This window comes from Chrysemys picta, chromosome 2 (genome assembly GCF_011386835.1).
Source record: "Chrysemys picta bellii isolate R12L10 chromosome 2, ASM1138683v2, whole genome shotgun sequence".
Taxonomy (NCBI): Eukaryota; Metazoa; Chordata; order Testudines; family Emydidae; genus Chrysemys; species Chrysemys picta.
Window position 1 is genome coordinate 83,580,605 of NC_088792.1, and position 14,604 is coordinate 83,595,208.

The 14,604-nt window shown below is 41.4% G+C and overlaps 2 protein-coding genes across 8 annotated transcripts in view; one reads left to right on the forward strand and one right to left on the reverse strand.

Annotated features, from left to right (window-relative positions):
* The window catches only part of CDV3 (CDV3 homolog), a 54,936-nt gene that overhangs the window by 26,370 nt on the left and 13,962 nt on the right, over positions 1 to 14,604 (forward strand). The gene's annotated exons all lie outside the window — the stretch shown is intronic.
* Positions 2,478 to 14,604, reverse strand: part of TOPBP1 (DNA topoisomerase II binding protein 1) — a 41,187-nt gene continuing 29,060 nt past the window's right edge. For 4 of the 6 annotated variants that reach the window (XM_065587069.1, XM_065587066.1, XM_065587067.1 and 1 more), the window contains 8 exons: positions 14,299 to 14,522; positions 12,357 to 12,523; positions 8,733 to 8,847; positions 6,634 to 6,797; positions 5,422 to 5,562; positions 4,287 to 4,376; positions 3,583 to 3,744; positions 2,478 to 2,915 (listed from right to left, as the gene is read on the reverse strand). In XM_065587069.1, coding sequence (XP_065443141.1) covers positions 2,772 to 2,915; positions 3,583 to 3,744; positions 4,287 to 4,376; positions 5,422 to 5,562; positions 6,634 to 6,797; positions 8,733 to 8,847; positions 12,357 to 12,523; positions 14,299 to 14,522 — 1,207 coding nt within the window. In that variant the 3' untranslated portion in view covers positions 2,478 to 2,771. Of the gene's footprint in view, positions 2,916 to 3,582; positions 3,745 to 4,286; positions 4,377 to 5,421; positions 5,563 to 6,633; positions 6,798 to 8,730; positions 8,848 to 10,158; positions 10,207 to 11,511; positions 11,715 to 12,356; positions 12,524 to 14,298; positions 14,523 to 14,604 lie in introns of those variants that run through there. The other 2 variants (XM_065587071.1, XM_065587070.1) reach the window with 2 other exon arrangements.

Sequence of the window (14,604 nt, forward strand, 5' to 3'; positions counted from 1 at the left end):
AAAAGACCAGTCTAAGTTCTCACTTACCTCATCTCTCATTCCCCCACTCACTCCACCCAAGCAGCACAGCTAAAGTGTCCCTTTCATGCAGTCTCTCATTTGTCTCTTTGCTTAGCCTCTTAAGTCTTAACTTAGAGCTTGATTGTAAATGTGAGTAAATCATCAGAATCAAGCCCTGCTACTGTCAGCTCTTCAGGAAAAGTCCACATCTCATTTGTCTTGAAATATCATGCTAATTTCCCCCTACTGTCTTGGCTTTTGATTTTGTGTATCGTTCCAAATGTCAAGGCATGTGTTTTCTTACAATGAGTCAATTCCCTAAATAAGTACTGAATGTTGAATCCAGTGCTCAACTTAAAAATGCCATCTCAGCTTTTCTGTGTAATCAACCGGATGAGGTCGCTGCACTAACACCAGCATCACTAATATTTTCAAAGTTGTAGAGCCTTTAGTGCTAACATATTGGTAAACAGCTGAGAATTATCTTTTACCAACATCAGCAATTCCATTATACTTCTCGAATGTGTAAGTACTTATCACTTCCTCTACTAAGCTTTGATGATTAATGTATAGACCTATTTTAACATTTTCAGCCAGGTTCCAACTATTCATATTTTTTAAATGCAAGTTTTGTCACAGCCATGCAAGACTGTACTGTAGCATCTCACTAATAAGACTGCACAAAAAGATTAGATATATTACACCACAATGTGCAATAGAACAGACTTGGCTAAATGTGAGTTAACAACAAAGAAGAGTCAGAGGGATAACTTGGGTGACAACAGAAATTGCACCCAGTGCCATCTATCTGCCTGATTTCTGATCTTATGCTCATTGTGACACTAGAGAGAGAGAGACGCTATTATTTTTTAAAATCGCCTGTCCTGGTTAAAGGACTAGCTGCACCTCTTTCCTGTCTTGTCTCTGACAGCACTCTTCTCGGTTATTGGGTCTTTTGCCTTAACCTAGCTTGGGGTGGAATCTGATGACTTTTTTACATTTAGATCCTATTTATACCAACCACTTATCACTCTGCAGGTCTGACTGGGTTTTAGGTACTTGTAGCTCCTCCCTTCAGGAACCTGTGACATTAAGAAGGATGTTGGTCAAAGTATTATTTAGCAGTTGGAAGAAAAAACATTAGAGAAAAAATATTTTAAAACAAATAGCCAACCTGCATGTTTAGGGAGAAACAGGCTTTCATCTTATCTAATTTGTTACAGGAACAAAACAATCAATTTACATTCTCCCAGCCAGCCCGCATCCTTGTGTGTGTGTGTCTCTGGCACTGTCGCCTAACAACCCTTAAAAGTAAGCTGTTAGACAATTATTAGAAAGGGACTCCTCTCTCTTTTCTAGGGGGGGCAAGCTCTGCTGCCCAGACTCAGCCCAGGATGAAATGTCCACTGTGACAAAGCTCTGTCCTTGTCTCCGTGGGTCCTGCATTTCCTGGCGGATTTCACTAGCCTCAGAGGCTCACTATGACCCTCCACTTAACCCTTCTCTCTCTAGAGACAAGGGTCATAGTCTACTGAGCCATTTTCATCATACGCCAGTGAGGGAGGTGAGAAGCTATCCTCCCTTGCACAGTCTCTGCTGTCTCCCAGTCTCACTGATTAATCAGGGGGGAAGCCCAGGGCCCCTAATAGTATCAGTTATGGTAGCTGACCTTTTAGGAATAGGACATGTACAATTCGCTGGGCTACTTCCTCAAGCTCCACTTCACCCTTACCTCAGGGCCTCCTTCCTTGTGCCTAATATGGTGTATATAGCTCAGTCTCTCCAATAGCGCAACTTCCTCTCTCAGCTCCTGACATATGCACCCACCTGACTAGGAGGCTTTTAACTAGTTTCAGCCAGCCCCTGTTTGGCTTCAGGTGTCCCAATCAACCTAGCATCCTCCTTGTCTTCTGGAAAGCTCTTAATTGGCCCCAGGTGTCTTAATTGACCTGGAGCAGCTGCCATTTACTTATCCTGGTACCAGGGATTTGTTTAGCCTGGGGCTAATATATCTATCTCCCACTACCTTTCTATAGCCATCTGGCCTTGCCCCGTCACACCACTTATGTATATAGTACAGACACACCACACTAATGAAATATCAGTAGTTAGAACTCCCCCATTTCCACTTGGAACCTCCATGAAGTAACTTCATCTCTGTATCAGCTCTCCTCCTCGTCTGTAAAACTGGGTATTACTATTTATCTACCACACAGGTTTGTTGTAATAATTAATTAAAGATTGCATAGCAATGTTAAGTGTTTTATTATAGTCTCTGTGTGCACTCACTCTTCACAATGAATTTAGAAAATGTTATTTTTCCTTTCACACATCTGCTTCTTCCCTTATCTTTCCAAAAATAAGATAGATTGGTGGGGAAGCTCATGCACATATGATTCTATCATCCTGTGGGAAACCCCACAGCATTCTTACTAACTGATACTATCTTTACTTCAAAGTAAAGAAAGGACCCAAAATATTCTTAGTTTTTATTATAGGGTGATGTCCCTAAGTGAACTGAAAGCCTCAGTGATCAAAATATTAAGTATACAAAATATTTTCTTGTACAAATGTGGATGGTGTCATTAGGTGCCACTAACAGAGTAAAGCAATCTTTCCAACTAATATTACAGCAAACTAACACAAGGGAACTTAAGTACATTACATTCAAAATTAAATAAAAAAAGCTTTTAATTTTTTCAAGCATTGAGAGTGGAAAAATATTTATAAATAGGAATTTAAAATACACGAATTAAAAATGAAGAATCCCCTCAGTGTATTCTGGATCTTTTGACTTTGCTTGTTTCTCCAGCTGCTTTTCTCTTCTGAGATAATCCAATTCCCAGTTCTTTGCTATTTTGAAGATAAGAAACAGCTTCTGGCAGACAGTAACACTCCATGGGAGGAGGAAGCTCCTTCGAAAGAAAAAAAAGTGTTTTAATCTAATTATTTGTTTAGCTAGACAGTATTAGAAAAAGTATTCTACTTGACCCTCCTTTAGCAACCAACTAAAATTAAAAAAGGTTTATCATTCTGGAACACTGTATGAAGGAGTTATTAAACATATCCTGATTCTGACACATTGAGATAGTTGCCCATTAAAGTGTTTTAAACTTTTCTGGTTTGGCATGGAATTATCAAAAATTTATCAGAATCCTGATGCAAAATGCATCCCATGTAAATCTCAAGGTCACGCACACATAATTTAGTGTATTCCAAAAACCATCTAGCTAAAACGATACTATATATCCAGTTCCAACACAAACAAACCTCTGTCATTTTTTAGTGGCCAGAATTGGAAACTCAGCACAAGAATATTAACATTAAATCTTATGATCAGAATTATGGGCAAACCAGCTATAAAGGTCTAAAATTGGAATATCAATATCAAAGTCTGTGTTTCATTACAAGCAAATGCCAGGTACCTCTCTGCCCTACTTACATACAACAGTTTTCATTCAATGAATCAATGAGTGAAGTAGTGTACTTTAATAAGCATGATTTACATATATTTGATGATCTAGATGTGGACTGTTTTCTTCAAAGCAAACAAATGGTACATAATGCCCCTAATATGCACACCTGTATGAGGTAGTCAGCAATGTATTCTGGTTTCAAGCAGTTCACTCCTTGGGCAGCAGCCTCCAGTACATTAACCCTGGCATCATCTGGTTTCAGTTTACTGAAGTCAGCAAAAAGGTGAGTAGCTTCTTTATAGAGAAGCAGAGAATGACCTGGCAGCACCTACAGATTTAAACACAACAGAAAGTACTTTTTATTTTTGTTTTTTATTGCTCTTGGCAATTGAGTGTACATGTTTTACAGATTATGTATTCACTAATCTCCAGCACATTAAACAGTATGTCATCAGAAAACTGGGTACCAAGTATAGCCTCATTCTACAAAATAAATTTACATTCCAATGAGAGGAAGGATGGTCTTCTTGTTAGAGCAATAGACCGGGACCCAGAAGCTATAGGTTCAAATCCCATCACTGCCACAGACTTCCTGTGAGACCTTGGGAAAGTTACTGACTCACTCTCTGCCTCAGTTCCCCATCTGTAAAGGGGAACATCACAACTTCCTTTGTCTGTCTTGTCTATTTAGATAATAAGCAATTTGGGTCAAGGACTGCCTCTTCCTACTTGCATTTACAGTGCCTAGCACAACAGGGCCTCTTGGTATTACCATGAACGACAACTCAACAAAACACCAGTGTCTATAAAAATGATCTAAAAGTCATTTACTGAATGGAATTTTTTTTTTTTTTTTTTAAAGTCACATACCTTTGCCCCTCCTGATTGAAGAAGACGTTTGAATCCTGCTTCCTTGGTTTGGTCAACATTCAAAATCACTTTCCAGCCACTAAATGCCCCCTACATAAAAGATCCAGTTTTTAAAAAGAAAAGCTAATTATACCCCACTCAAGAACATTCTGTAAGGCAAGATTTATCACATACACACCATCCAGAGTTTTTTTTTTAAACAACAGCAGGGATGTACAACATGCAAGCCAGGGGTCAAATTCCAGCCCACAGGATCATACAACATTTCACCTTGCTAGCCACTCCTACTTAACTGTAGGATGAAAAAACAAAGCTGATTAACTGCAGATGAACTCTCACATCAAGTATATTCTAGTGTGTTTCAGGAAGACTTGGAGTACAACAAAATATTAGGGTCATGTGCATTCACTTATTTAAAATGTCAATGTAAATATATATGCAAATCAAGCACAGCCTTAATGCTCCGGGCAAGATGCTAATAAGCACCCCTTAACCCATAGTTTCTGTGGTCATGCACCCTTATTTTACAAGATGCAATTCTCAGTCCTTTACTGTGTGTTTGATTTCTAAGGGTAAAAATTCAAAGGTGCCTAGTGACTTAGGAGCCTAAGTCCTATTTTTAAGAGTGATTTAGACACTTGAGACGAAGTCTCCTTGAAAGTCAATGGAACTCCTTAAGCTCCTAAGTCATTTAGGTACCTATGAAAATTTTACCCTAAGACAACTGCGTGATGGAAAATACAGATGTCGGAGTTCTTTAGAATCATAATGCTAAGGGTAAAGACCAATTTAATGATTCAGTAATGTTAAAAAACAATGAAGCAGTTATTTAAGTATTAGGATATCCAGTTTCCATGCTAGTTAGCAATGGGAGTTATTGCAGCCACCAGTGCCAATAGGGGACAAAGACCATTAATTAATCTTCAATGCTAATAATGTTCAATGCTGACAATAAAAGCTTTTAGGAAATAGATTGATTACATTAGTATGGATCCAGCTAGGATGCTTTGTTTTTACAAGAACAAAGCAGGTAACCCTCTCTTGGCACAGAGACTCCGGGTTTCTTGGAGCATATCCCCATTACAGAGGCTCCCTCCCAACATCAAGAAGTTACACTTCATATGTTTCCAAATACCTCAATGATGCCAGTTTCCTGCCTCCTTTTATGGATTTTTTTCCTCCATCTCATGGCTGCAAGTGCTAGTTTCTTTTGGTTTACATTGATTCCAGACAAAACATTGAGTATGGAGTTACTTCCCCATTCATAATCTTCCTCCTAGAACAATTATAGCCACACCAAAAGCAAGAAATTAAAAAATAAAAACAACAAGAACGCACTAGCTTTGCACATCACTTTTACCTGACAGAAAGCACAGTAGTAGTTATTAAAATTAAATACAGTGGCTCTTGGTTAAACATCTTTAAATTTTTCCTATGTGTACAGAGCCTCTCACTTAGATTTTAAATAAACTCAGTCTTTTCATTACCCTAAATTATCTTCAGGCAGCTATGGTTCCTCTTGTGGTTAGAGACAATGGAATGTAACCACTAAGCAACAGAGAGTGAAAGCGACCATCACTTACTCACAATCCCCTTCTCTCTCTCTCTGAATTTAATAAGATTTCTTCCTGAACAATACAAGTGATTTATTTTTGCTCATACAGATAAAACAAAACAAAATAGAAAACAAAAAACTTTGTAAGTCAGCCCAGTCAATAGAGCTGTTAGACCCCGGAGAACTATGAAATGGAGACTGGTTTCCCACAAAGTACCCAGACTATATTAAAGTGGTGACATGCTGTAATAAATAACAATAATTAATTAAGTGGTTTCAGAGCTCTACTGAAGATACCAAAGGTATTTTAGAGTATCACTAATTATAGATTCAACTGCATATAAAAAAAAAATACAAAACTGAAAAGAAAGATGGGGAGGAGTTTGGTTATTTAGACTGTTCTGCTTATAAACTATAGAATCAGGATTTAATTCCTGGCATAACAGGATCCATCACATTATTTTCAATTGTACTTATAATTTACATAAGGCACTTCACCCTAAATTATCAAAAGTGACTAGTGATTATGGGTGCTTCAGCTGTTGGAGGACCAACTTCAGACACCTGGAAAGGGACTGATTTTCAGAGGGAGGCTGAGTGCTGAGCAATTTCTGAAAGTCAGGTCTCTTCAATATGCCAAGAACTGGGCACTGAAAGTCACTTGTCCCTTGAGAATTTTGTCCTTACGTTTCTGCCATTAGCTGTAGTGGAGACTTTAAAAGCATTTTATTACTAAAATTAAAACAGCAAAGGAGATGTAACAACTGATATATCACTAATAGAGTTATGAACCTGTACAAAGCAGCCAGCTGCTCTGCAGGCCTCCAGGTAGGAACGATGAAGCACCCACTTTCCAGCAGCCATCGAGGCCAAGTATTTCTCATTTCGAAGAGGATGTCCCACAATGATGTGCGTACAACTTGGGTCAAAGCACTGCTTCTCAAGCACCAGTCCACCTTGAAACATGGGAGTGAATGTGATTCAGGTTATTTAAAGTAAGTGTCTACCACAGAAACGTCAATTGAATAAATGAACTATTTTATAATTCATACTTAAACTGCAATGCTATGCACACTAGAATCTAGGCAGAAAGCCTTGCCATGTATTGATATAACCTCATGTACAGAAGACAAAGGGGGAGCTAGATCTGATAGAAGGCAGTGCTATTGTAACACAGGCATAGCTACTTAGGCATTGGCAAGCTTGAGGCACTAGTGGCAGAAAAAAGCCTTGGGAACTTAGAAGAAAGGGGAGAAACACCAGTGGAGAGCAGGCAGGCCCTTAAGCAAAAAGAGGGAATCTTCTGCATTAGAATCCCACCCAGCAAATCCCAGTAGATGAAAAGCGTCACCCTTTTGGTGGCAAGTTAAGCAGCTATGTGGACACAAGAACAAATGGCTATAAACTTGCCATCAACAAGTTTAGGCTCAAAATAAGACAAAGGTTTCTAACCATCAGAGAGGAGTGAAGTTCTGGAACAGCCTTCCAAGGGAAGCAGTGGGGGCAAAAAACCTATATGGCTTCAAGACTGAGCTTGATAAGTTTACGGAGGGGATGGTATGATGGGACTGCCTACAATATACAAAAACCTGTAGGAGAACACTTCAACCTCCCTGGACACACAATAGCAGATTTAAAGGTAGCCATCCTGCAACAAAAAAACTTCAGGACCAGACTTCAAAGAGAAACTGCTGAACTTCAGTTCATCTGCAAATTTGACACCATCAGCTCAGGATTAAACAAAGACTGTGAATGGCTAGCCAACTACAAAAGCAGTTTCTCCTCCCTTGGTGTTCACACCTCAACTGCTAGAAGAGGGCCGCATCCTCCCTGATTGAACTAACCTCGTTATCTCTAGCCTGACTCACTCTTGCTTGCATATTTATACCTGCCTCTAGAAATTTCCACTACATGCATCCGAAGAAGTGGGTATTCACCCACGAAAGCTCATGCTCCAATACGACTGTTAGTCTATAAAGTGCCACAGGACTCTGCTACAATGGCATGCGGCCCATCGGTGACTGCCAGTAGCAAAAATCCCCAACTGCTGGAGATGGGACACTAGATAGAGAGGGCTCTGATTTACTAGAGAATTCTTTTTCAGATATCTGCCTGGTTGGTTTTGCCCACATGCTCAGGGTCTAACTGATCGCCATATTTGGGGTCTGGAAGGAATTTCCCCCTACGTCAGATTGGCTAAGCCCCTGGGAGGGTTTTGTCTTCCTCTACAGCATGGGTCATGGGTCACTTGCAGGTTAAAAGTAGTGTAAATGGTGAATTGTTTGCAACTTGAAGTCTTTAAATCATGATTTGAGGATTTCAGTAACTCAGCCAGGTTAAGGTCTATTTCAGGAGTGGGTGAGATTCTGTGGCCTGCAATGTGCCAGAGGTCAGACTAGATGATCACAATGGTCCCTTCTGACCTTAAAGTCTATGAGTCTATGATAACTTCAAATAATGAAAACAGTGATAGAACCACAAGGCCTTGTTTCAGTGCTAAAAAGGGTTTACTTTTTACCTCAGGGTAACTAAGGTGCATGAGCTATTCTGAGGTTCAAAAAAAACCCAGGGAAGATAAGGCACTTCAAGTTTTTGTAAAGTACGCGAGGTCAGCAATACACCCCTGCCTGGGCTTGACCTCACCTAGTTTATCGCACAGTAAAACTCAAGTGCCTTGTCTCCACTGTGTTTTTACAATGTGATAGCTAACACATATTATCCCCGGTGGTAAACACACCTTACCCTTCTTTGCCAGTGAAGACCTAGCCAAAGCGTCTTGAGAGCTACAGGTCTGAAACCTTAGGTTTATATTAGCAATGCATTAACCGAGGCCCCTTTTCAGCCCCAAAAGCCCTAAACAAACTTTAAAAGTTTTACAAACATCTGGCTACCTAGTTCCTCAATCAGATGGCAGTAATCGATTCGCTCTTGAGGATTAAGTGAAGACAGCTGGAATTTGCGCTGTTTTTCTGGTTCTTCATCAACCTTCTCATCTACTGTAATAGCCTAGAATATGACAAAAGTTATAGGGAAAGTTGCATAGAAAGATAAATTCAATACTCAACTATTTCTCTCAAGTATTCAAGGTTTTCCTACATCGGGTTTTCTGTTTGAGAAGGCAGGAACCAGACCCATCAGTCACTAGACAAGGGTTTGGCTTCCAGTCAAGCAGACTGCATCCAAAGTTGAAAAATAGATAGTATTCTAATATTCAAAGTCAATCTAACACTTAACCTCCCCTGGTTCCCATCTACCGGGCACAGTTTAATAAATAATCTGTCATGAAAAGCAACAGAGGGTCCTGTGGCACCTTTAAGACTAACAGAAGTATTGGGAGCATAAGCTTCATAAGCAAGAAGTTTGCATCTGAAGAAGTGAAGTTCTTACCCACGAAAGCTTATGCTCCCAATATTCTGTTAGTCTTAAAGGTGCCACAGGACCCTCTGTTGCTTTTTACAGATTCAGACTAACACGGCTACCCCTCTGATACTGGTCATGAAAAGAACGTTTTCATTTTAATTGATGGAATGGCAAGCTGGACGCACTGATAAATCAAATATCAAATGTACCTCCCTATCTCTCTTATCCAAGCTTTCTATTCCTACAGTGGGATTCTATCAGCAAGCAAAATCCCAGAGGGCTTCAAGTAATTATTTAAAAGTCAAAAATGTGTTAACAAAAATTGTCAGGGCTACCACAGCATGTAATATCCTGCTGCCAAAGGTAGCATCCAATGAAGCCTATACGTCTACCTTATAGCATGTCCAGGGTGCTTCCTTCCAGACCTCTTCATAAATGGATTTTTCAATCTAGGAAACTGATACTGCCTTTTTTTCATGGGCTTTGATCTTTCCTGTCAAGTTGTGCTCCTTCACTTTTCATATGCTACTTTTTTGCCTTTACTGCTGGATACTATAGAAACAACCCAATGATATTCTCACCAGGTAGTTTTTAAATTGATTTGTATGCGCACCTTAGGTTTTGTGCAGAATGATGTGAGAACTCTCTCCAGAGATCTGTGAAATACCATATCCCTGCTGCTGGAATCCCTCAGCACCAAAAGTGTCCGTTCATTTCTGTACCACTGCTAGGGTCACCTGGTTGGGGATCATTCCTCTTATCCCATGCCACAATCTGCACCGTGCTAGTGGGTGCACATGCCAAAACTGAAGGAGCTGTTGCTACCGGTCCATATTAGGGGGTTAGTGCTGAGGTTTAAAATCTGGAGTAGAAGGGCAGAGGCTGCTCCTGAGAACAAAACAATGCAAATTGCACCTGCCCAGCAAGGTTATAGGGGAGATGAGCATAAACAGGCACCTTTTCTCCTGGGGCTTCTGCTCATCATGGGGTGGTGTCCATAGTAGGCTGTAGAAGGAACACAGTGAAGAAAAACCTGAAATCAACCTGGCAATTTAATAGTTTTTCCTCTGTGTTCTGTAGTTTGCAAGGAGAAGGTCTGGAAAGTGCCTACAGCTGCCGCCAGGAAGATCAAACTGAGTTTTCCAAAAGGGAAAAACTAAGCCACTGCCTGATGACTGACAGGTCTGGTCTTGCCTTAAAGTGAAAAGTAGAGGGGGAAACCCACTGTAGGACTGGCAAGCCTGGATGAGAGAAAACAGTTACACATTCCAAACAAAGCTTATTTACTAGTGTGAGGAAATATGCCACTGAACACACATGCCTGTTGAAAAGATCAAGCAACAAAATTATACAAAGGACTAGTGAACTAAAGGCTAGATTAATTTTCCATAGCCCTTTGTGAATTTGCTACAGATTTTCAGCACTGACAGCTTATTTTTAAGTATTAATGTAACATACTATCCAAGTGATTAATCAGAAAGAACTTCTCCCCATTATTATGTCATTAAAGAGACTAAAAAACACAACAGAACCCCAAGCCTGACCCCACCTCTGCCTACAAAAATCTATTTCATTAACACGACAAGAAAGTGGATTAAATGATGTTTTTCTTTTTGAAAGTAACATCCTCTAGAGCAGCGGTCTCCAACCTTTTTACACCCAAAATCACTTTTTGAATTTAAGGGTAACGCAGGATCTACCCCACCCCTTGCCTGAGGCCCCGCCTCTTCCCCACCCCACTCACTCGCTCTCCCCCAGCCTCACTCACTTTCACCGGGCTGGGGTTGGTGTTCAGGACAGGGTGTGGGCTCTGGGCTGGAGCCGAGGAGTTCGCAGTGTGGGAGGGGGATGTGGGCTGAACCTGGGGCAGAGGATTGGGGTGCAGGAGGGGGGAGGGGTGCAAGTTCTAGGAAGGAGTTTGGGTGCAGGAGGGGGGTCAGGGCTGGGAGTTGGGGGCACTGGCTCTGGGAAGGGTGTCAAGGCTCAGGGTTGGGGTGCAGGAGGGAGTATGGGGTGCTGGCTCCGGGAGGGGGCTCAGGGCTGGGGTGCGGCCTCCTGCCAGGCTGCACTTACCTCCGGCGGCTCCTGGTTGGTGGTGTAGCGTGGCTGCCGCTAAGGCAGGCTCCTTGCCTACCCTGGCTCCACGCCACTCCTGGAAGGGGTCAACGTGGCCCTGTGGCCCCTGGAAGGGCAGGGAGGTGGACGGCAAGTGGCTCCATGCGCTCCCCCTCTCTGCAAGCACCGTCCCTGCAGCTCCCATTGGCCACAGCTCCCCGTTCCTGGCCAATCGGAGCTGCAGGTGCGGTGCTTGCAGGCAGGAGCAGTGCACGGAGGGAGATCCTGTCCCCCTGCCTCTGGGCTACATTGGCCACTTCCAGGAGTGGCATGGGGCCGGGGCAGGCAGGGAGTCTGTCTTAGCAGCAGCCCCATTGTGCTGCCGGAGATCATGATCGACTGGGAGATCCTGTAGGATCAACCAGTCGATTGCAATTGACCGGTTGGTGACCGCTGCTCTAGAGAACAACAAAAAGGATAAAAGGTTTAGAAAACATGATCTATGGGACAAGGTTAAAAAAACTGCCATGTTTAGTACTGAGAAAAGAAGACTGAGGGGAGACTTTTGATAACAGTTCTTAAATATATTAAAGGGCTATTCTGAAGAGAACAGTGGTTCAACTGTTCTCCATGTCTGCTGAAGATCAGATAAAAAGTAACGGGCTCAATCTGCAGCAAGGGAGATTTAGGTTAGCTATTAGGAAAAACTTTCAACCTATAAGGGTAAAGTTCCGGAATAGGCTTACAAGGGAGATTGTGGAATTCCCACCACTGTAGGTTTTTCAGAACAGGTTGGACAATCATGTGTCAGGGATGGTCTAGGTTTACTTGGTCCTGCCTCAGCACAGGGGGATGGACTAGATCTCGTGAGGTCTCTTCCAGTCCCACATTTCTATGACCCGCTCAGAGTCTCTTGGGAAAAATGAAAAATTTGGAACTAAAAGTACACTGCACAGAAATTATCCACTTTAAAACCTGTTAAACTGATGAATACATTTACTGTCAGCTTCAAATATTAGATGCATTTTAATAGTACACTGGGCCATTTCTTCACAGTGCAAGTATGATCCTTTAAAAACAAGTATACTGCTATAACAAACCTTTTCTTTGGGCTGTGGAGCCACAGGAGGGTTAGCCAGCGGGAAGGCAATGCTGGGAGCTTGCGGTGTGGGGATCACTTGATCATCTTTTACTGGGGTTTCTGGATCACTATATGTTGGATGCTTTGGGACCTCTGCCACACCTGTGTCCCCAGAATCATGAACAGCTGTGGATAGTAATTCACTGTTGCTTGATTTTGTTTGACTGAATTATAACTATGATAACACTGAAAAAAGTATATCTCAAATGAATAAGAAACAAATGCCATCACAACATTTATTCTGCATTTTCAGAAACAACTGCTTACTTCCTGTCTTAAAATTTACATCCTTTAATCACAAGGCAGCAGTTGAGCTGTTACAAGCCTCATGTTTTTTTACTATCTTGAGGCTTCTCTACTTCCCAATTGATTCCTTAAACTAACTTGACATGAAGCACTCAAATTGGCCACAGAAGGGGACTGCACCGATTTAACTAGTTTAGTTTATAAACCAATTTCATTAAATCACTACAACTTTCTCCTATAAGACTGGGCCAAAGAAACCATCCTCCAGGTAGGCTGCTTCAAACAGAAAAGCTATAAGGGGATGGGAGGTGTCAAGAATGCCCCTTTCCCACACACACACCAAGCTATAGAAAGCTTGCTGCAGGAAGCAAAAGGAAAACAATGTTTGTGGAAGTCAGCATGACAGCATGTGAAGTATTCATGCATGGTCTGACAATGAGCACAGGACTGAGGAGTCAGGAACTTCTGATTTCTAATCTCAGCCCTGTCAATGACTCAAAGGGCAAATCAATTCACTTCTGTTCCAGTTTCCCAATTCGTAAAAAACAGCAGTAATATCTGTGTGTCACAGGTTTTTGAGGATTAATGTTTCCACAGCACTTTGAACATGTAAAGCATTACGTGAGTGATAAACATCACTACTGATCTCTTCCTGCAGAGCCACCTGATGGCTGCCCATCTGCTAGCTTCTACTCTCCTCTCATCCAGCTCTTTTTTTCCTGCCATCAAGAGGAGAGTGGAAACCAGGAAGCATCTCTTGTCCATCCATATCAGAGGAGAATATTCACTGCTTCTTAAGTAGAAGGAGTGGAAGGAAGGGGAAACAGAATAGATGACTCAGCTGTGCTTCTTCTCCACTCCTAACAGCAGGATAAAAAGGCTTGCAGGGATAGAAGAAAATAGCTAGGCAGGGCACGTAATCAACTGCATTTGTAAAGACAGCAAGAAAGGTAGAATAATAACTTGACTGCATCCTGATCCACTGATCTCCCCAGCAGACTTGCTGCCAGATTTTTATGGGGCTCCTGGGCATTGGTGATCCTTCTCCTACACCTCCATTCTTACCCAGCATTGTGGATCTTCTTCAACTGCTATTAAAAAGCTAAGATTTTACAACAGTTAAGCATATTAAGAGGCTCAGTGTAGTTATTTGCTTTAGTAAGTACACATCTTAAACTCGAAACCTATAGTCGTAAGTTGAATCAAGGTGTCAATGTAGAGGCGCCATAAATGCTGTTCGTCATAACTCAAATGTCGTAAAGTCGAGGACTGCCTGTACTATTCAACATGAATAAGGGTTCCAGAATTGGGGCCTAAAACAAAAAAAGCTTATCTTTAGGCAAGGGCTGCCTCCAAACTGCTTACTGCTGTCAAAAAGGTGCATGGGGTCTTTCTGGAGGAAGAGCAGAGTTAAAAAAAAAAAATAATAATAATTATTTACCTTTTTAAAACAAGACTAAGAATGGTCTGTCACTCATCCTGAGCCTCATTATTAAAAAGGGGGAAAAAGTTCAGGTCACTTAGAGAGATCACAACACACGAAAGCTGACAAAGATCCATGTAATAGTGTTGGTTTTTTTGCTTCTAGAATACCACTGTATCATAATAAATAATCCTAACTACACTCCAGCTCAAACATGTATTTCTCTCCTTACCTAATTCAACAACTTCTCTATCAACGAAGGATTCCCTGAAAGGGGAATCATTCATGTTATTTACATCAGTCTGAATTTGTTCAGAGTACTGTGAAGGACTATTGGGCCACTGTAAGTTGCTGACAAGCCTTGCTCTCTCCTCTCTTGCAGTGGGGTCATCCCAGACAATCTGCTCATTTTGTGATGGCTCTGTGTTTATGTCCATCACTGCTTGCCGTGACTGCCTAAGGAACAAAAAACAAAATCCACATAAAGTTTCCTTAAAAAAACAGATGAACTATACTTGAGGGCAAGGACGTATTTATC